Consider the following 21,435-nt stretch of genomic DNA (forward strand, 5'->3'; position numbering starts at 1 on the left):
AGCCCCAAAACCTTGCCTATCTCTGTAACCTCCACCAGTCCCTACAACCCTCCCTATCTCTGGAACCGACTCCAGCCCCTACAACCCTCCCTATCTCTGTAACCTCCTCCAACACTCTCTATTTCTGTAACCTCCTCCAGCCCCTATAACCCTCTCTATCTCTGTAACCTCCTCCAGCCCCTACAACCCTCCCTATCTCTGTAACATTCTCCAGCCCCTAAAATCCTCCCAATCTCTATAACCTCCTCCAGTGCCTACAACCCTCCCAATCCCTGTAACCTCCTCCAGCCCCTCCAAATCGCCATTTCTGTATAACCTCCTCCAGCCCCTACAACCCTCCCTATCTCTGTAACATTCTCCAGCCCCTAAAATCCTCCCAATCTCTATAACCTCCTCCAGCACCTCCGACCCTCCCTGTCTCTGTTACCTCCTCCAACACCTCCAACCCTCGCTATTTCTGTAACCTCCTTCAGCCCCTACAACTCTCCCTATCTCTGTATCCTCCTCCAGCCCCTAAAATCCTCCCTATCTCTGTAAACCTCCACTCCCTACAACCCCCCCTAACTCTGTAACCTCCTCTAGCCCCTACAACCCTCTCTATCTCAGTAACCTCCTCCAGCCCCTACAACCCTCCCTTTCTCTGTAATCTCCTCCAGCCCTTACAACCCACCCGATCACTGAAACCTCCTCCAACCCCTACAACACTCCCTATCTCTGTAACCTCCTCCAGCCCCTCCAACTCACCATTACTGTATATCCTACTCCAGCCCCTACAGCCCTCCCTATCTCTGTAACCTCCTCCAGCCCCTATAACCCTCCCTATCTCTGTAAACTCCTCCAACCCTCTCTATTTCTGTAACCTCCTCCAGCCCCTTCAATTCTCCCTATCTCTGTTATCTGCTCCAGCCCTTACAACCCTTCCTATCTCTGTAACCTCCTCCGGCCCCTACAACCCTCCCTATCTCTGTAACCTCTTCCAGTCCCTACAAACCTCCCTATCCCTGTAACATCCTCCAGCCCCTCCATCTCATCATTTCTGTATAACCTCCTCCAGCCCCTACAAACCTCCCTATCCCTGTAACCTGCTCCAGCCCCTACCACCCTCCCTATCTCTGTAACCTCCTCCAGCCACTACAAACCTCCCTATCCCTGTAACCTCCTCCAGCCCCTACAACTCTCCCGATCTCTGTAACCTCCTCCAGCCCCTACAACTCTCCCTATCTCTGTAACCTCCTCCAGCCCCTACAACCCTCCCTATCTCTGTAAACTCCGCCAGTCCTTACAACCCACCCGATCTCCGAAACCTCCTCCAGCCCCTACAAATCTCCCTATCCCTGTAACCTCCTCCAGCCGCTACAATTCTCCATATCTCTGTAACCTCCTCCAGCCCCTACAACCCTCCCTATCTCTGTAACGTCGTCCAGCCTCTCCAACCCTCCCTATCTCTGTAACCTCCTCCAGCCCCTACAACTCTCCCTATCTCTGTAACCTCCTCCAGCCTCCACAACCCTCCCTATATCTGTAACCTCCTCCAGCACCTACAACCCTCTCTATCTCCGTAAGCGGCTCCAGCCTCTACAACCCTCCCTATCTCTGTAACCTCCTCCAGCCCCTATAACCCACCCTATCTCAGTAACCTCCTTTATCCCCTCCAACCCTCCCTATTTCTGTAACCTCCTCCATCCCATACAACCCTCCCGACCTCTGTAACCTCCTCCAGCCACTACAACCCTGCCTGTCCCTGTAACCTCCTCCAGCCCCTACAACCCTCCCTATCTCTGTAACTTTCTCCAGCTCCTCCAACCCTCCCTCTCTCTGTAACCTCCTCCAAACCCTCCAACCCTCCGTTTCTCTGTAACCTCCTCAAGCCCCTATAACCCTCCCTATCTCTGTAAACTCCTCCAAACCTCTCTATTTCAGTAACCTCCTCCAGCCCCTACAATTCTCGCTATCTCTGTCACCTCCTCCAGCCCCTACAACCCTCCCTATCCCTGTAACCTCCTCCAGCCCCTGCAACTCTCCCTATCTCTGTAACCTCCTCCAGCCCCTGCAACCCTCCCTATCTCTGTAACCTCCTCCAGCCCCTTCAACTCTCCCTATCTCTGTAACCTCCTCCAGCCCTACAAACCTCCCTATCCCTGTAACCTCCTCCAGCCCCTACAACTCTCCCTATCTCTGTAACCTCCTCCAGCCCCTACAACTCTCCCTATCTCTGTAACCTCCTCCAGCCCCTACAACCCTCTCAATCTCTGTAAGCGGCTCCAGCCTCCACAACCCTACCTTTCTCTGTGCCCTCCTCCAGCCCCTACAATCCTCCCTATCTCTGTAACCTCCTCCAGCCCCTATAACCCACCCTCTCTCTGTAACCTCCTCCAGCCCCTCCAACCCTCCCTATTTCTTTAACCTCCTCCATCCCATACAACCCTCCCGACCTCTGTAACCTCCTCCAGCCACTACAACCCTCCCTGTCCCTGTAACCTCCTCCAGCCACTACAACCCTCCCTATCTCTGTAACTTCCTCCAGCTCCTTCAACCCTTGCTATCTCTGTAACCTCCTCCAAACACTCCAAGCCTCTCTATTTATGTAACCTCCTCCAGCCCCTACAATCCTCCCTATTTCTGTTATCTCCTCCAGCCCCTTTAACCCTCTCTATCTCTGTAACCTCCTCCAGCCCCTATAACCCACCCTATCTCTGTAACCTCCCCCAGCCCCAAAACCTTGCCTATCTCTGTAACCTCCACCAGTCCCTACAACCCTCCCTATCTCTGGAACCTCCTCCAGCCCCTACAACCCTCCCTATCTCTGTAACCTCCTCCAACACTCTCTATTTCTGTAACCTCCTCCAGCCCCTATAACCCTCTCTATCTCTGTAACCTCCTCCAGCCCCTACAACCCTCCCTATCTCTGTAACATTCTCCAGCCCCTAAAATCCTCCCAATCTCTATAACCTCCTCCAGTGCCTACAACCCTCCCAATCCCTGTAACCTCCTCCAGCCCCTCCAACTCGCCATTTCTGTATAACCTCCTCCAGCCGCTACAATTCTCCCTATATCAACAATCTCCTCCAGCCCCTCCGACCCTCCCTGTCTCTGTTACCTCCTCCAACACCTCCAACCCTCGCTATTTCTGTAACCTCCTTCAGCCCCTACAACTCTCCCTATCTCTGTATCCTCCTCCAGCCCCTAAAATCCTCCCTATCTCTGTAAACCTCCACTCCCTACAACACCCCCTAACTCTGTAACCTCCTCTAGCCCCTACAACCCTCTCTATCTCAGTAACCTCCTCCAGCCCCTACAACCCTCCCTTTCTCTGTAATCTCCTCCAGCCCTTACAACCCACCCGATAACTGAAACCTCCTCCAACCCCAACAACACTCCCTATCCCTGTAACCTCCTCCAGCCCCTCCAACTCACCATTACTGTGTAACCTCCTCCAGCCCCAACAACCCTCCCTATCTCTACAATATCCTCCAGCCCCTCCAAACCTCCCTATCTCTGTAACATTCTCCAGCCCCTAAAATCCTCCCTATCTCTGTAACCTCCTCCAGCCCCTACAATCATCCCTATCTCTGTAACCTCCTCCAGCCCCTACAACCCTCCCTAACTCTGTAACCTCCTCTTGGTCCTACAATCTTCCCTATCTCTGTAACCTCGTCCAGCCCCTACAGCCCTCCCTATCTCTGTAACCTCCTCCAGCCCCTACAACCCTCCCTATCTCTGTCACCTCCTGCAGCCTCCGCAACCCTCCCTATCTCTGTAACCTCCTCCAGCCCCTGCAACCCTCCCTATCTCTGTAACCTCCTCCAGCCTCCACAACCCTCCCGATCTCTGTAACCTCCTCCAGCCGCTACAACCCTCTCTTTCTCTGTAACCTCCTCCAGCCCCTACAACTCTCCCTATCTCTGTAACCTCCTCCAGCCCATACAATTCTCCCTATCTCTGTAACCTCCTCCAGACACTCCAACCCTCCCTATCTCTGTAACCTCCTCTAGCCCCTACAACTCTCCCTATCTCTGTAACCTCCTCCAGCCCATACAATTCTCCCTATCTCTGTAACCTCCTCCAGACCCTACAACCCTCCCTATCTCTGCAACCTCTCCAGACCCTACATCACTCCCTATCTCTGTAACCTCCTCCAGACCCTACAACCCTCCCTATCTCTACAATCTCCTACAGCCCCTCCAAACCTCCCTATCTCTGTAACCTCTTCCAACCTCTAAAACCCTCCCTATCCCTGTAACCTCCTCCAGCCCCTACAACTCTCCCTATCTCTGTAACCTCCTCCAGCCCCTACAACGCTCCCTATCTCTGTCACCTCCTCCAGTCCCTACAAAACTCCCTATCTCTGGAACCTCCTCCAGCCCCTCCAACTCACCATTTCTGCATAACCTCCTCCACCCCCTGCAACTCTCCCTACCTCTGTAACCTCCTCCAGCCCCTCCAACTCACCATTTCTGTATAACCTCCTCCAGCCCCTTCAATTCTCCCTATCTCTGTTATCGCCTCCAGCCCTTACAACCCTTCCTATCTCTGTAACCTCCTCCGGCCCCTACAACCCTCCCTATCTCTGTAACCTCTTCCAGTCCCTACAAACCTCCCTATCCCTGTAACATCCTCCAGCCCCTCCAACTCACCATTTCTGTATAACCTCCTCCAGCCCCTACAAACCTCCCTATCCCTGTAACCTCCTCCAGCCCCTACCACCCTCCCTATCTCTGTAACCTCCTCCAGCCACTACAAACCTCCCTATCCATGTAACCTCCTCCAGCCCCTACAACCCTTCCTATCTCTACAATATCCTCCAGCCCCTCCAAACCTCCCTATCCCTGTAACTTCCTCCAGCCCCTACAACTCTCCCTATCTCTGTAACTACCTCCAGCCCCTACAACCCTCCCTATCTCTGTAACCTCCTCCAGCCACTACAAACCTCACTATCCCTGTAACATCCTCCAGCCCCTCCAACTCACCATTTCTGTATAACCTCCTCCAGCCCCTGCAATCCTCCCTATCTCTGTAACCTCCTCCAGCCCCTACAACCCTATCTCTGTAACCACGAACAGCCGCTAAAACCCTCCCTATCTCTGTAACCTCCTCCAGCCCCTACAACCCTCCCTATCTCTGTAACCTCCTCCAGCCCCTACAAACCTCCCTATCCCTGTAACCTCCTCCTGCCCCTACAACTCTCCCTATCTCTGTAACCTCCTTCAGCCCCTACAACCCTCCCTATCTCTGTAACCTCCACCAGTCCCTAAAACCCTCCCTATCTCTGGAACCTCTCCAGCCCCTACAACCCTCCCTATCTCTGGAACCTCCTCCAGCCCCTACAACCCTCCCTATCTCTGTAACCTCCTCCAGCCCCTACAACCCTCCCTATCTCTGTAAACTCCTCCAACCCTCTCTATTTCTGTAACCTCCTCCAGCCCCTTCAATTCTCCCTATCTCTGTTATCGCCTCCAGCCCTTACAACCCTTCCTATCTCTGTAACCTCCTCCGGCCCCTACAACCCTCCCTATCTCTGTAACCTCTTCCAGTCCCTACAAACCTCCCTATCCCTGTAACATCCTCCAGCCCCTCCAACTCACCATTTCTGTATAACCTCCTCCAGCCCCTACAAACCTCCCTATCCCTGTAACCTCCTCCAGCCCCTACCACCCTCCCTATCTCTGTAACCTCCTCCAGCCACTACAAACCTCCCTATCCATGTAACCTCCTCCAGCCCCTACAACCCTTCCTATCTCTACAATATGCTCCAGCCCCTCCAAACCTCCCTATCCCTGTAACTTCCTCCAGCCCCTACAACTCTCCCTATCTCTGTAACTACCTCCAGCCCCTACAACCCTCCCTATCTCTGTAACCTCCTCCAGCCACTACAAACCTCACTATCCCTGTAACATCCTCCAGCCCCTCCAACTCACCATTTCTGTATAACCTCCTCCAGCCCCTGCAATCCTCCCTATCTCTGTAACCTCCTCCAGCCCCTACAACCCTATCTCTGTAACCACGAACAGCCGCTAAAACCCTCCCTATCTCTGTAACCTCCTCCAGCCCCTACAACCCTCCCTATCTCTGTAACCTCCTCCAGCCCCTACAAACCTCCCTATCCCTGTAACCTCCTCCTGCCCCTACAACTCTCCCTATCTCTGTAACCTCCTTCAGCCCCTACAACCCTCCCTATCTCTGTAACCTCCTCCAGCCCCTTCAACTCTGCCTATCTCTGTAACCTCCTCCAGCCCCTACAACTCTCCCTATCTCTGTAACCTCCTTCTACCCTTACAACTCTCCCTATCTCTGCAACATCCTCCAGCCCCTACAACCATCCCTATCTCTGTAACCTCCTCCAGTCCCTACAAAACTCCCTATCTCTGTAACCTCCTCCAGCCCCTCCAACTCACCATTTCTGCATAACCTCCTCCACCCCCTACAACTCTCCCTATCTCTGTAACCTCCTTCAGCCCTGACAACTCTCCCTATCTCTGTAACATTCTCCAGCCCCTAAAATCCTCCCTATCTCTGTAACCTCCTCCAGGCCCTCCAACCCTCTCTATTTCTGTAACCTCCTCCAGCCCCTACAATCCTCCCTATCTCTGTAACCTCCTCCAGCCCCTACAACCCTCCCTATCTCGGTGCCCTCCTGCAGCCCCTACAATCCTCCCTATCTCTGTTACCTCCTCCAGCCCCTACAGCCCTCCGTATCGCTGTAACCTGCTCCAGCCCCTACAACCCTCCCTATCTCTGTAACCTCCTCCAGCCCCTACAACCCTCCCTATATCTGTATCCTCCTCCAGCCCCTACAACCCTCTCTATCTCTGTAAGCTGCTCCAGCCCCTACAACCCTCCCTTTCTCTGTAACCTCCTCCAGCCCCTACAATCCTCCCTATCTCTGTCACCTCCTCCAGCCTCCGCAACCCTCCCTATCTCTGTAACCTCCTCCAGCCTCCACAACCCTCCCGATCTCTGTAACCTCCTCCAGCCCTACAATCCTCCCTCTCTCTGTAACCTCCTTCAGCCCCTACAACCCCCCCCCCTATATCTGTAACCTCCTCCAGCCTCCGCAACCCTTCCTATCTCTGTCACCTCCTCCAGCCTCCGCAACCCTCCCTATCTCTGTAACCTCCTCCAGCCTCCACAACCCTCCCGATCTCTGTAACCACCTCCAGCCCCTACAACCCTCTCTTTCTCTGTAACCTCCTCCAGCCCCTCCTACCCTCCCGATCTCTGTAACCTCCTCCAGCCCCTACAACCCTCCCTATCTCTGTAACCTCCTCCAGCCCCTACAATCCTCCCAATCTCTGTCACCTCCTCCAGCCCTTACAACCCTCCCTCTCTCTGTAACCTCCTCCAGCCCCTACAACCCTCCCTATCTCTGTAACCTCCTCCAGCCCCTACAACCCTCCCTATCTCTGTAACCTCCTCCAGCCCCTACAACCCTCCCTATCTCTGTAACCTCCTCCATCCTCTACAACCCTTCCTATCCCTGTAACCTCCTCCAGCCCCCACAACCCTCCCGATCTCTGGAGTTATGAAGTGGAAATGGTGATGCACTGGTATTATCTAATAATCCAGAGACCCGGGGCAGTGCTCGAGGAACCCGGGTTCAAATCCCATTACCACGAGATGGTAACATTTGAATTTAGTCTGAAATCTGGAATTCGAAGTCTGATGATGACCATTAAACCATTGTCGATTGTGGTAAAAATGGTGGCACAGTAGTTAGCACTGCTGCCTCACAGTGGCAGAGACCCAGGTTCAATTACGGCCTCGGGTGACTGTGCGGAGTCCGCACATTCTCCCTGTGTGTGCGTGGGTTTCCTCCAGGTGCTCCGGTTTCCTCCCACAGTCCAAAGATGTGCAGGTTAGGTGGATTGGCCATGATAAAGTGTCCAAAGATTAGGTGGGGTTACTGGGTTACGGGGTAGGGTGGAGGCGTGGGCTTGGGGAGGGTGCTCTTTCCAAGGTCCGCTGCAGACTCGATGGGCCGAATGGCCTCCTTCTGCACTGTAATTGCTATGATCCCGTGATTTCATATTGTTTCCATGTCATGCCCCCATTGTGTCCGTGTTGTACTTGTGTTCAGTCTATGTTGTGTCTGTATTGGTTCCATGTTTGTTCTGGGTTGGGTCCATGTTGTGTTCATGTTCTGTCCATTTGGTGAAAGTTGGGTTCAAGGGGCAGGTGGTGGGATTTGGAGATCTGCAGTTGATAAAAAAGCATTTGTGTTTGTCCCCTCCTCCTCCCCCTCCCGCCATCGCGCTGCTCCCACCAGTTAGCCGCCCAGGTGCTAGAGGATGAGAATGTTGGCTTTGGGCTTGTTGATGCTGAGGAAGATGAAGCTGTGGCCAAGAAACTGGGTGAGTCAACACTCTGCCTTTCTCTTCATCGATGGAAAGGTCCGGTCGGAGGAGGAGAGGGAGGAAGGGGAAGAGGGAGGGAGAGTGTGGGAGAGGGAGAAGGAGGGAGGGAGAATGGGAGAGATTGGAGAGGGAGAGAAAGAGGAAGTAGGAGAAGGAGGGAGGAGAGAGAGGGAGGGTTGGGAGAGGGGGAGAAATAGGAAGTGGGAGAAGGAGTGAGGAGAGAGGGGGACGAAGAAGGAGGAGGAGGAGAGGGAGAGAGAGGGAGAAGGAGGGAGGGAGGGTGTGTGAGAGGGAGAAGGAGAAGGCAGAGGGAGAGGGTGGGAGCAGAGAGGGAGGGGAGAGGGAGGGATGGAGGGAAAGAGCGAGAGGGAGAGGGAGTGAGACCGGGAGAGGGAGGGGAGAGAAGGGGAAGAAGGTGAGGGGGAGAGGGAGGGAGGGAGGAGGATAGGGGAGGACCAGCAAGGGGAGGGCAGGCTGGAGGAGAGGAGAAAGGTTCGGAGAGGGGAAGGGTGAGGGCAAACAAGGGGAGGAGAGGGGAGGAGAGGTGTAGTGTGGTCTCTCCCTCGCCCAGCCAGACTGACAGAGTGAAGACCAGTGGTTTTGGCTCGTGGGACTGGGATATTAGAAGGCCCTTCCATTGAAGTCACAGTCAATCCTTGCCCCATTCCTGTACCAGGTTTGTCGGAGGAAGGCAGCATTTACGTTTTCAAAGAAGACGATGTGATTGAATACGATGGAGAGATGGCTTCAGACACGGTCGTGGAGTTCATCCTCGATGTAAGTAAAGGTCCTTTCTCGTGATATTAAACAACGGGAATGGGTGGGGCAGGATGGGGAGGAGCTGTGGCAGGGAATCAGAGACTGGGAATTCTGCGGCGAGTAACTCACCTCCTGACTCCTCAAAGCCTGTCCATGCCTACAAGACACAAGTCAGGAGTGCAATGGAATACGCCCCACCAGTCTGAATGAGCACTGAAGGACAGAGGGATCTGGGTGTACAGGTTCACAGGTCACTGAAAGGGGCAACACAGGTGGAGAAGGTAGTCAAGAAGGCATACGGTATGCTTGCCTTCATTGGCCGGAGCATTGAGTATAAGAATTGGCAAGTCATGTTGCAGCTGTATAGAACCTAAGTTAGGCCACACTTGGAGTATCGTGTTCAATTCTGGTCACACTACCAGAAGGATGTGGAGGCTTTGGAGAGGGTGCAGAAGAGAATTACCAGAATGTTGCCTGGTCTGGAGGGCATTAGCTATGAGGAGAGATTGGATAAACTTTGTTTGTTCTCACTAGAGCAATGTGGTTGAGGGGCCGATGAATGCAAGCTTGGCGTATGCCTTCTTGAATGCCTTCTTGAATACCTTCTCCACCTGCGTTGCCCCTTTCAGTGACCTGTCGACGTGTACACCCAGATAGAAGACATGGGAGAAGCTTTTTCCAGCAATATTACTGCTGGCAATAAATGTTCACCCCCACCTATCACTCTCATGAAAGAATAATTAAAAGTCCATTCTCCATATCCCTCAGTTAGACCACACTGGGAGCACTGTGCACAGTTCTGGTCTCCATATCCCTCGGTTAGACCACACTGGGAGCACTGTGCACAGTTCTGGTCTCCATATACCTCGGTTAGACCACACTGGGAGCACTATGCACAGTTCTGGTCTCCATATCCCTCAGTTAGACCACACTGGGTGCACTATTCACAGTTCTGGTCTCCATATCCCTCGGTTAGTCCACACTGGGAGCACTGTGCACAGTTCTCGTCTCCGTGTCCCTCGGTTAGACCACAGTGGGAGCACTGTGCACAGTTGTGGTCTCCATGTCCCTCTGTTAGACCACACTGGGAACACTGTGCACAGTTCTGGTCTCTATATGCCTCAGGAAGAACCCACTGGGAGCACTGTGCACAGTTCTAACCTCCATATCCCTCAGTTCGACCACACTTGGAGCACTGTGCACATTTCTGATCTACATATCCATCGCTTAGACCACACTGGGAGCACTGTGCACAGTTCTGGTCTCCATATCCCACAGTTAGACCACACTGGGAGCACTGTGCACAGTTCTGGTCTCCATAACCCTCGGTTAGACCACACTGGGAGCACTGTGCACAGTTCTGGTCTCCATGTCCCTCGGTTAGACCACACTGGGAGCACTGTGCACAGTTCTGGTCTCCATGTCCCTCGGTTAGACCACACTTGGAGCACTGTGCACAGTTCTGGTCTCCATATCCCTCGGTTAGACCACACTGGGAGCACTGTGCACAGTTCTGGTCTCCATATACCTCGGTTACACCACAGTGGGAGCACCGTGCACAGTTCTGGTCTCCAAATCCCTCGGTTAGACCACACTGGGAGCTCTGTGCACAGTTCTGGTCCACATATCCCTCGGTTAGACCACACTGGGAGCACTCTGCACAGTTCTGGTCTCCATATCCCTCGGTTAGACCACACTTCGAGCACTGTGCACAGTTCTGGGCTCCATATCCCTCGGTTAGACCACAATGGGAGCACTGTGCACCGTTCTGGTCTCCATATCCCTCGGTTAGACCACACTGGGAGCACTCTGCACAGTTCTGGTCTCCATATCCCTCAGTTAGATCACACTAGGAGCGCTGTGCACAGTTCTGGTCTCCATATCCTTCGGTTAGACCACACTGGGAGCACTGTGCACAGTTCTGGTCTCCATATCCCTCGGTTAGACCAGACTGGGAGCACTCTGCACAGTTCTGGTCTCCATCACCCTCGGTTAGACCACACTGGGAGCACTGTGCACAGTTCTGGTCTCCATAACCCTCGATTAGACCACACTGGGAGCACTGTGCACAGTCCTGGTCTCCATATCCCTCGGTTACACCACACTGGAAGCACTGTGCACAGTTCTGGTCTCCATCACCCTCGGTTAGACCACACTGGGAGCACTGTGCACAGTTCTGGTCTCCATAACCCTCAGTTAGACCACACTGGGAGCACTGTGCACAGTTCTGGTCTCCATAACCCTCGGTTAGACCACACTGGGAGCACTGTGCACAGTTCTGGTCTCCATATCCCTCGGTTAGACCACACTGGGAGCACTCTGCACAGTTCTGGTCTCCATATACCTCGGATAGACCACACTGGGAGCTCTGTGCACAGTTCTGGTCTCCATGTCCCTCGGTTAGACCACACTGGGAGCACTCTGCACAGTTCTGGTCTCCATATCCCTCGGTTAGACCATACTGGGAGCACTGTGCACAGTTCTGGTCTTCATGTCACTCGGTTAGACCACACTTGGAGCACTGTGCACAGTTCTGGTCTCCATATCCCTCGGTTAGACCACACTGGGAGCACTCTGCACAGTTCTGGTCTCCATATCCCTCGGTTAGACCACACTTCGAGCACTGTGCACAGTTCTGGTCTCCATATCCCTCGGTTAGACCACACTGGGAGCACTGTGCACAGTTCTGGTCTCCATATCCCTCGGTTAGACCAGACTGGGAGCACTCTGCACAGTTCTGGTCTCCATATCCCTCAGTTAGATCACACTAGGAGCACTGTGCACAGTTCTGGTCTCCATATCCTTCGGTTACAGCACACTGGGAGCACTGTGCACAGTTCTGGTCTCCATAACCCTCGGTTAGACCACACTGGGAGCACTGTGCACAGTCCTGGTCTCCATATCCCTCGGTTACACCACACTGGGAGCACTGTGCACAGTTCTGGTCTCCATCACCCTCGGTTAGACCACACTGGGAGCACTGTGCACAGTTCTGGTCTCCATAACCCTCAGTTAGACCACACTGGGAGCACTGTGCACAGTTCTGGTCTCCATAACCCTCGGTTAGACCACACTGGGAGCACTGTGCACAGTTCTGGTCTCCATAACCCTCAGTTAGACCACACTGGGAGCACTGTGCACAGTTCTGGTCTCCATATCCCTCGGTTAGACCACACTGGGAGCACTGTGCACAGTTCTGGTCTCCATGTCCCTCGGTTAGACCACACTGGGAGCACTGTGCACAGTTCTGGTCTTCATGTCCCTCGGTTAGACCACACTTGGAGCACTGTGCACAGTTCTGGTATCCATATCCCTCGGTTAGACCACACTGGGAGCACTCTGCACAGTTCTGGTCTCCATATCCCTCGGTTAGACCACACTTTGAGCATTGTGCACAGTTCTGGTCTCCATATCCCTCGGTTAGACCACACTGGGAGCACTGTGCACAGTTCTGGTCTCCATATCCCTCGGTTAGACCAGACTGGGAGCACTCTGCACAGTTCTGGTCTCCATATCCCTCAGTTAGATCACACTAGGAGCACTGTGCACAGTTCTGGTCTCCATATCCTTCGGTTACAACACACTGGGAGCACTGTGCACAGTTCTGGTCTCCATAACCCTCGGTTAGACCACACTGGCAGCACTGTGCACAGTTCTGGTCTCCATATCCCTCGGTTACACCACACTGGGAGCACTGTGCACAGTTCTGGTCTCCATCACCCTCGGTTAGACCACACTGGGAGCACTGTGCACAGCTCTGGTCTCCATAACCCTCAGTAAGACCACACAGGGAGCACTGTGCACAGTTCTGGTCTCCATAACCCTCGGTTAGACCACACTGGGAGCACTGTGCACAGTTCTGGTCTCCATAACCCTCAGTTAGACCACACTGGGAGCACTGTGCACAGTTCTGGTCTCCATATCCCTCGGTTAGACCACACTGGGAGCACTGTGCACAGTTCTGGTCTCCATGTCCCTCGGTTAGACCACACTGGGAGCACTGTGCACAGTTCTGGTCTTCATGTCACTCGGTTAGACCACACTTGGAGCACTGTGCACAGTTCTGGTATCCATATCCCTCGGTTAGACCACACTGGGAGCACTCTGCACAGTTCTGGTCTCCATATCCCTCGGTTAGACCACACTTCGAACATTGTGCACAGTTCTGGTCTCCATATCCCTCGGTTAGACCACACTGGGAGCACTGTGCACAGTTCTGGTCTCCATATCCCTCGGTTAGACCAGACTGGGAACACTCTGCACAGTTCTGGTCTCCATATCCCTCAGTTAGATCACACTAGGAGCACTGTGCACAGTTCTGGTCTCCATATCCTTCGGTTACACCACACTGGGAGCACTGTGCACAGTTCTGGTCTCCATAACCCTCGGTTAGACCACACTGGGAGCACTGTGCACAGTTCTGGTCTCCATATCCCTCGGTTACACCACACTGGGAGCACTGTGCACAGTTCTGGTCTCCATCACCCTCGGTTAGACCACACTGGGAGCACTGTGCACAGTTCTGGTCTCCATAACCCTCGGTTAGACCACACTGGCAGCACTGTGCACAGTTCTGGTCTCCATATCCCTCGGTTACACCACACTGGGAGCACTGTGCACAGTTCTGGTCTCCATCACCCTCGGTTAGACCACACTGGGAGCACTGTGCACAGCTCTGGTCTCCATAACCCTCAGTAAGACCACACAGGGAGCACTGTGCACAGTTCTGGTCTCCATAACCCTCGGTTAGACCACACTGGGAGCACTGTGCACAGTTCTGGTCTCCATAACCCTCAGTTAGACCACACTGGGAGCACTGTGCACAGTTCTGGTCTCCATATCCCTCGGTTAGACCACACTGGGAGCACTGTGCACAGTTCTGGTCTCCATGTCCCTCGGTTAGACCACACTGGGAGCACTGTGCACAGTTCTGGTCTTCATGTCACTCGGTTAGACCACACTTGGAGCACTGTGCACAGTTCTGGTATCCATATCCCTCGGTTAGACCACACTGGGAGCACTCTGCACAGTTCTGGTCTCCATATCCCTCGGTTAGACCACACTTCGAACATTGTGCACAGTTCTGGTCTCCATATCCCTCGGTTAGACCACACTGGGAGCACTGTGCACAGTTCTGGTCTCCATATCCCTCGGTTAGACCAGACTGGGAACACTCTGCACAGTTCTGGTCTCCATATCCCTCAGTTAGATCACACTAGGAGCACTGTGCACAGTTCTGGTCTCCATATCCTTCGGTTACACCACACTGGGAGCACTGTGCACAGTTCTGGTCTCCATAACCCTCGGTTAGACCACACTGGGAGCACTGTGCACAGTTCTGGTCTCCATATCCCTCGGTTACACCACACTGGGAGCACTGTGCACAGTTCTGGTCTCCATCACCCTCGGTTAGACCACACTGGGAGCACTGTGCACAGTTCTGGTCTCCATAACCCTCAGTTAGACCACACTGGGAGCACTGTGCACAGTTCTGGTCTCCATCACCCTCGGTTAGACCACACTGGGAGCACTGTGCACAGTTCTGGTCTCCATAACCCTCAGTTAGACCACACTGGGAGCACTGTGCACAGTTCTGGTCTCCATAACCCTCGGTTAGACCACACTGGGAGCACTGTGCACAGTTGTGGTCTCCATAACCCTCAGTTAGACCACACTGGGAGCACTGTGCACAGTTCTGGTCTCCATATCCCTTGGTTAGGCCACACTGGGAGCACTGTGCACAGTTCTGGTATCCATATCCCTCAGTTAGACCACACTGGGAGCACTCTGCACAGTTCTGGTCTCCATGTCCCTCGGTTAGACCACACTTGGAGCAGTGTCTACAGTTCACTTCTGGTCTCCACATCCCTCGGTTAGACCCCACTGGGAGCACTGTGCACAGTTCTGGTCTCCATATCCCTCGGTCAGACCACACTGGGAGCACTGTGCACAGTTCTGGTCTCCATATCCCTCGTTTAGATCACACCTGGAGCACTGTGCACAGTTCTGGTCTCCATATCCCTCGGTTAGACCACACTTGGAGCACTGTGCAAAGTTCTGGTCTCCATATCCCTCGGTTCGACCTCACTTGGAGCACTGTGCACAATTCTGGTCTCCATATCCCTCGGTAAGATCACACTAGGAGCACTGTGCACAGTTCTGGTCTCCATATCCCTCGGTTACACCACACTGGGAGCACTGCGCACAGTTCTGGTCTTCATATCCCTCGGTTAGACCACACTGGGAGCACTGCGCACAGTTCTGGTCTCCATAACCCTCAGTTAGACCACACTGGGAGCACTGTGCACAGTTCTGGTCTCCATCACCATCGGTTAGACCACACTGGGAGCACTGTGCACAGTTCTGGTCTCCATAACCCTCAGTTAGACCACACTGGGAGCACTGTGCACAGTTCTGGTCTCCATGTCCCTCGGTTAGACCACACTTGGAGCACTGTCTACAGTTCAGTTCTGGTCTCCACATCCCTCGGTTAGACCACACTGGGAGCACTGTGCACAGTTCTGGTCTCCATATCCCTCAGTTAGACCAGACGTGGAGCACTGTGCACAGTTCTGGTCTCCATATCCCTCGTTTAGATCACACTTGGAGCACTGTGCACAGTTCAGGTCTCCAAATCCCTCGGTTAGACCACACTGGGAGCACTGTGCACAGTTCTGGTCTCCATATCCCTCGATTAGACCACACTTGGAGCACTGTGCACAGTACTGGTCTCCATATCCCTAGGTTCGACCTCACTTGGAGCACTGTGCACAATTCTGGTCTCCATATCCCTCGGTTAGACCACACTGGGAGCACTGTGCACAGTTCTGGTTTCCATATCCCTCAGTTTGATCATACTAGGAGCACTGTGCACAGTTCTGGTCTCATGTCCCTCGGTTACACCACACTGGGAGCACTGTGCACAGTTCTGGTCTCCATATCCCTCGGTTAGACCACACAGGGAGCACTGTGCACAGTTCTGCTCTCCATAACCCTTGGTTAGACCACACTGGGAGCACTGTGAACAGTTCTGGTCTCCATATCCCTCGGTTCGACCTCACTTGCAGCACTGTGCACAATTCTGGTCTCCATATCCCTCGGTTCGACCACACTGGGAGCACTGCACACAGTTCTGGTCTCCATAACCCTCAGTTAGACCACACTGGGAGCACTGTGCACAGTTCTGGTCTCCATCACCATCGGTTAGACCACACTGGGAGCACTGTGCACAGTTCTGGTCTCCATATCCCTCAATTAGACCACATTTGGAGCACTGTGCACAGTTCTGATCCCCATATCCCTTGGTTAGACCACACTGGGAGCACGGTGCACAGTTCTGGTCTCCATGTCCCTCGGTTAGACCACACTGGGAGCACTGTGCACAGTTCTGGTCTCCATATCCCTCGGTTAGAACACACTGGGAGCACTGTGCACAGTTCTGGTCTCCATGTCCCTCGGTTAGACCACACTTGGAGTACTGTCTACAGTTCAGTTCTGGTCTCCACATCCCTCGGTTAGACCACACTGGGAGCACTGTGCACAGTTCTGGTCTCCATACCCCTCGGTTAGACCACATTTGGAGCAATGTGCACAGTTCTGGTCTCCATATCCCTCAGTTAGACAAGACTCGGAGCACTGTGCACAATTCTGGTCTCCATATCCCTCGGTTCGACCACACTGGGAGCACTGTGTACAGTTCTGGTCTCCATATCCCTCGATTAGACCACACTGGGAGCACTGTGCACAGTTCTGGTCTCCATATCCCTCAATCAGACCACATTTGGAGCTCTGTGCACAGTTCTGATCCCCATATCCCTCGGTTACACCACACTGGGAGCACGGAGCACAGTCCTGATCTCCATATCCCTCGGTTAGATCACACTGGGAGCACTGTGCGCTGCTCTGATCTCCATATCTCTCAGTTAGACCACACTGGGAACACTGTGTAGAATTCTGGTCTCCATATCCCTCGGTTAGGCCACACTGGGAGCACTGTGCACAGTTCTGATCTCCATATCTCTCAGTTAGACCACACTGGGAGCACTGTGTAGAATTCTGCTCTCCATACCCCTCGGTTAGGCCACACTGGGAGCACTGTGCACAGTTCTGGTCTCCATATCCCTCGGTTCGACCACACTGGGAGCACTGCATACAGTTCTGGTCTCCATATCCCTCGGTTAGACCACACTGGGAGCACTCTGCACAGTTCTGGTCTCCATATCCCTCGGTTAGATCACACTAGGAGCACTGTGCACAGTTCTGGTCTCCATATCCCTCGGTTAGACCACACTGGGAGCACTGTGCACAGTTCTGGTCTCCATATCCCTCGGTTACGCCACACTGGGAGCACTGCGGACAGTTCTGGTCTCCATATCCCTTGGTTAGACCACACTGGGGGCACTGTGCACAGTTCTGGTCTCAATATCCCTCGTTTAGACCACACTGGGAGCACTCTGCACAGTTCTGGTCTCCATATCCCTCGATTAGATCACACTAGGAGCATTCTGCACAGTTCTGGTCTCCATATCCCTCGGTTTGACCACACTGGGAGCACTGTGTACAGTTCTGGTCTCCTTATCCCTCAATTAGACCACACTTGGAGCACTGTGCATAGTTCTGGTCTCCATATCCCTCGGTAGACCACACTGGGGGCACTGTGCACAGTTCTGGTCTCAATATCCCTCGGTTAGACCACACTGGGAGCACTCTGCACAGTTCTGGTCTCCATATCCCTCGGTTAGATCACACTAGGAGCATTCTGCACAGTTCTGGTCTCCATATCCCTCGGTTTGACCACACTGGGAGCATTGTGCACAGTTCTGGTCTCCATATCCCTCAATTAGACCACATTTGGAGCACTGTGCACAGTTCTGATCCCCATATCCCTTGGTTAGCCACACTGGGAGCACGGTGCACAGTTCTGGTCTCCATGTCCCTCGGTTAGACCACACTGGGAGCACTGTGCACAGTTCTGGTCTCCATATCCCTCGGTTAGAACACACTGGGAGCACTGTGCACATTTCTGGTCTCCATGTCCCTCGGTTAGACCACACTTGGAGTACTGTCTACAGTTCAGTTCTGGTCTCCACATCCCTCGGTTAGACCACACTGGGAGCACTGTGCACAGTTCTGGTCTCCATACCCCTCGGTTAGACCACATTTGGAGCAATGTGCACAGTTCTGGTCTCCATATCCCTCAGTTAGACAAGACTCGGAGCACTGTGCACAATTCTGGTCTCCATATCCCTCGGTTCGACCACACTGGGAGCACTGTGCACAGTTCTGGTCTCCATATCCCTCGATTAGACCACACTGGGAGCACTGTGCACAGTTCTGGTCTCCATATCCCTCAATCAGACCACATTTGGAGCTCTGTGCACAGTTCTGATCCCCATATCCCTCGGTTACACCACACTGGGAGCACGGAGCACAGTCCTGATCTCCATATCCCTCGGTTAGATCACACTGGGAGCACTGTGCGCTGCTCTGATCTCCATATCTCTCAGTTAGACCACACTGGGAACACTGTGTAGAATTCTGGTCTCCATATCCCTCGGTTAGGCCACACTGGGAGCACTGTGCACAGTTCTGATCTCCATATCTCTCAGTTAGACCACACTGGGAGCACTGTGTAGAATTCTGCTCTCCATATCCCTCGGTTAGGCCACACTGGGAGCACTGTGCACAGTTCTGGTCTCCATATCCCTCGGTTCGACCACACTGGGAGCACTGCATACAGTTCTGGTCTCCATATCCCTCGGTTAGACCACACTGGGAGCACTCTGCACAGTTCTGGTCTCCATATCCCTCGGTTAGATCACACTAGGAGCACTGTGCACAGTTCTGGTCTCCATATCCCTCGGTTAGACCACACTGGGAGCACTGTGCACAGTTCTGGTCTCCATATCCCTCGGTTACGCCACACTGGGAGCACTGCGGACAGTTCTGGTCTCCATATCCCTTGGTTAGACCACACTGGGGGCACTGTGCACAGTTCTGGTCTCAATATCCCTCGTTTAGACCACACTGGGAGCACTCTGCACAGTTCTGGTCTCCATATCCCTCGATTAGATCACACTAGGAGCATTCTGCACAGTTCTGGTCTCCATATCCCTCGGTTTGACCACACTGGGAGCACTGTGTACAGTTCTGGTCTCCTTATCCCTCAATTAGACCACACTTGGAGCACTGTGCATAGTTCTGGTCTCCATATCCCTCGGTAGACCACACTGGGGGCACTGTGCACAGTTCTGGTCTCAATATCCCTCGGTTAGACCACACTGGGAGCACTCTGCACAGTTCTGGTCTCCATATCCCTCGGTTAGATCACACTAGGAGCATTCTGCACAGTTCTGGTCTCCATATCCCTCGGTTTGACCACACTGGGAGCATTGTGCACAGTTCTGGTCTCCATATCCCTCGGTTAGACCACACTGGGGGCACTGCGCACAGTTAGATCTCCGTATTCCTTAGTTATGCCCTCCTTGGAGCACTGTGCACAGTTCTGGTCTCCATATCCCTCGGTTAGACCACACTGGGAGCACTGTGCACAGTTATATCTCCGTATTCCTTAGTTATGCCCTCCTTGGAGCACTGTGCACAGTTCTGGTCTCTGTTGTACAATAAAGAACATAGGTGCTCTTGAGAAGGGGCAAAAAATTGTGTATCAGGTTGAAATCTGAACTAAGAGGTTATACCTAATGGGGTATTTTGAGTCAACTGTGGCTCTCTTCATGAGGAGGGAAAGGACTGTGGTGGGACCCTAATAAGATTTTTAAGATTATATCTGCAGTTTTAATAGGGTGAATGGAGCAAATATTGTTCTACTTGTGGTGAAGGTGGAGTGACATTTGACATTGAATATAAGATTGTCAATGATGAGTCCAATGGGGAATTTAGCCGAAAGCTCGTTACCCAGTGGGTGGAAGAATGTGGAACTTGCCCCCACAGCGAGTGTATTGAGGGAATAGTATTAGTGTATTTGAGGGGGAAGCTGGATAAACACATGCGGGAGCGAGGAATGTAAGGATATGGTGATGGGTTGAGGTGGGATAGGTGGGAAGAAATCATGTGGAACAGAAACACCAGCATGTTCTAGATCGGCTGAATGGCCACTGTCTGCACTGTCTACTCATTGTCAGTCTGCACGCACTCCCATCCATCTCTGTCATTTATCTCCAGTTGCTAGAAGATCCAATTGAGATGATAGACGATGAGGGGGAGATTGAGGCCTTCGAGGATGACGATGATGAACCCAAACTGGTCGGATATTTCAAGAACGAAGACTCCGAACGTAAGGGCCACCTTCAGAAACCATCCCTTCCACATTACCTGGTCTCCTCTCCAGAGGATACTGACTCTCCTCCGACTCTCCTCCACCTATCCTGCCCACAAAGCCCCCCTTCCTTTAACTCCCCCTCCAATCCCTGCCCCTTCAAACCCCCCCATTCCAATCCCATGCCTTCCAATAATCTCCCCCAATCCTCGAACTCCTCCAATCACTTACCTTCCAATCTGTCCTCCAATAACCACCCTACAGATCCTGCCACCAAAAACCTCCCACTACTCCCCAACGAATCCCCTCATCTGCAACCCCCTCCCCACCAACTGCACCCTCCAACAACTTGCTTCCAATATCCCTCCAGTCTAATAGCAGAAATGTGCACAATGCTGCAAGTGTGGTCTAACCGGATTTCAATATGAACTCCGATTTCTGTCCCATTTCATAGATTTCAAAGCATTTGAAGAGGCGGCAGAGGTGTTCCAACCCTATATTGCTTTCTACGCTACATTTAATAAGCGAGTGAGTATGTTAATTGTTCTTTCCCAAGTTGTGTTTGTGGCTGTTGCATTTGAATTGAGTTGGACGACGATTGTATTTGGACTGAGTGGAGCGACGATTGTATTTGGATTGAGTGGAGTGACAATTGTATTTGGACTGAGTGGAGCGACGATTGTATTTGGACTGAGTGGAGCGACGATTGTATTTGGACTGAGTGGCGCTAAGATTGTATTTGGACTGAGTGGAGCGACGATTGTACTTGGACTGAGTGGAGCGACGATTGTATTTGGACTGAGTGGAGCGACGATTGTGTTTGGATTTAGTGGAGCGACGATTCATTTGGACTGAGTGGAGCGAAGATTGTATTTGGACTGAGTGGAGCGACGATTGTATTTGGACTGAGTGGATGACGATTGTATTTGGATTGAGTGGAGCGACGATTGTGTTTGGATTTAGTGGAGCGACGATTCATTTGGACTGAGTGGAGCGACGATTGTGTTTGGATTGAGTGGAGCGAAGACTGTATTTGGACTGAGTGGAGCG

At 52.9% G+C, this 21,435-nt stretch overlaps 1 protein-coding gene across 1 annotated transcript in view; it reads left to right on the forward strand.

Moving 5' to 3' along the window:
- Window positions 1–21,435, forward strand: part of LOC140410334 (calsequestrin-1-like) — a 161,983-nt gene that overhangs the window by 94,213 nt on the left and 46,335 nt on the right. Inside the window, exons 2-5 of the mRNA XM_072498333.1 lie at window positions 8,264–8,348; window positions 9,028–9,128; window positions 20,292–20,403; window positions 20,840–20,913. Of these exons, the coding sequence (XP_072354434.1) occupies window positions 8,264–8,348; window positions 9,028–9,128; window positions 20,292–20,403; window positions 20,840–20,913 (372 nt within the window). The remainder of the gene's footprint in view (window positions 1–8,263; window positions 8,349–9,027; window positions 9,129–20,291; window positions 20,404–20,839; window positions 20,914–21,435) is intronic.

Source organism: Scyliorhinus torazame, chromosome 4 (genome assembly GCF_047496885.1).
Source record: "Scyliorhinus torazame isolate Kashiwa2021f chromosome 4, sScyTor2.1, whole genome shotgun sequence".
NCBI lineage: Eukaryota > Metazoa > Chordata > Chondrichthyes > Carcharhiniformes > Scyliorhinidae > Scyliorhinus > Scyliorhinus torazame.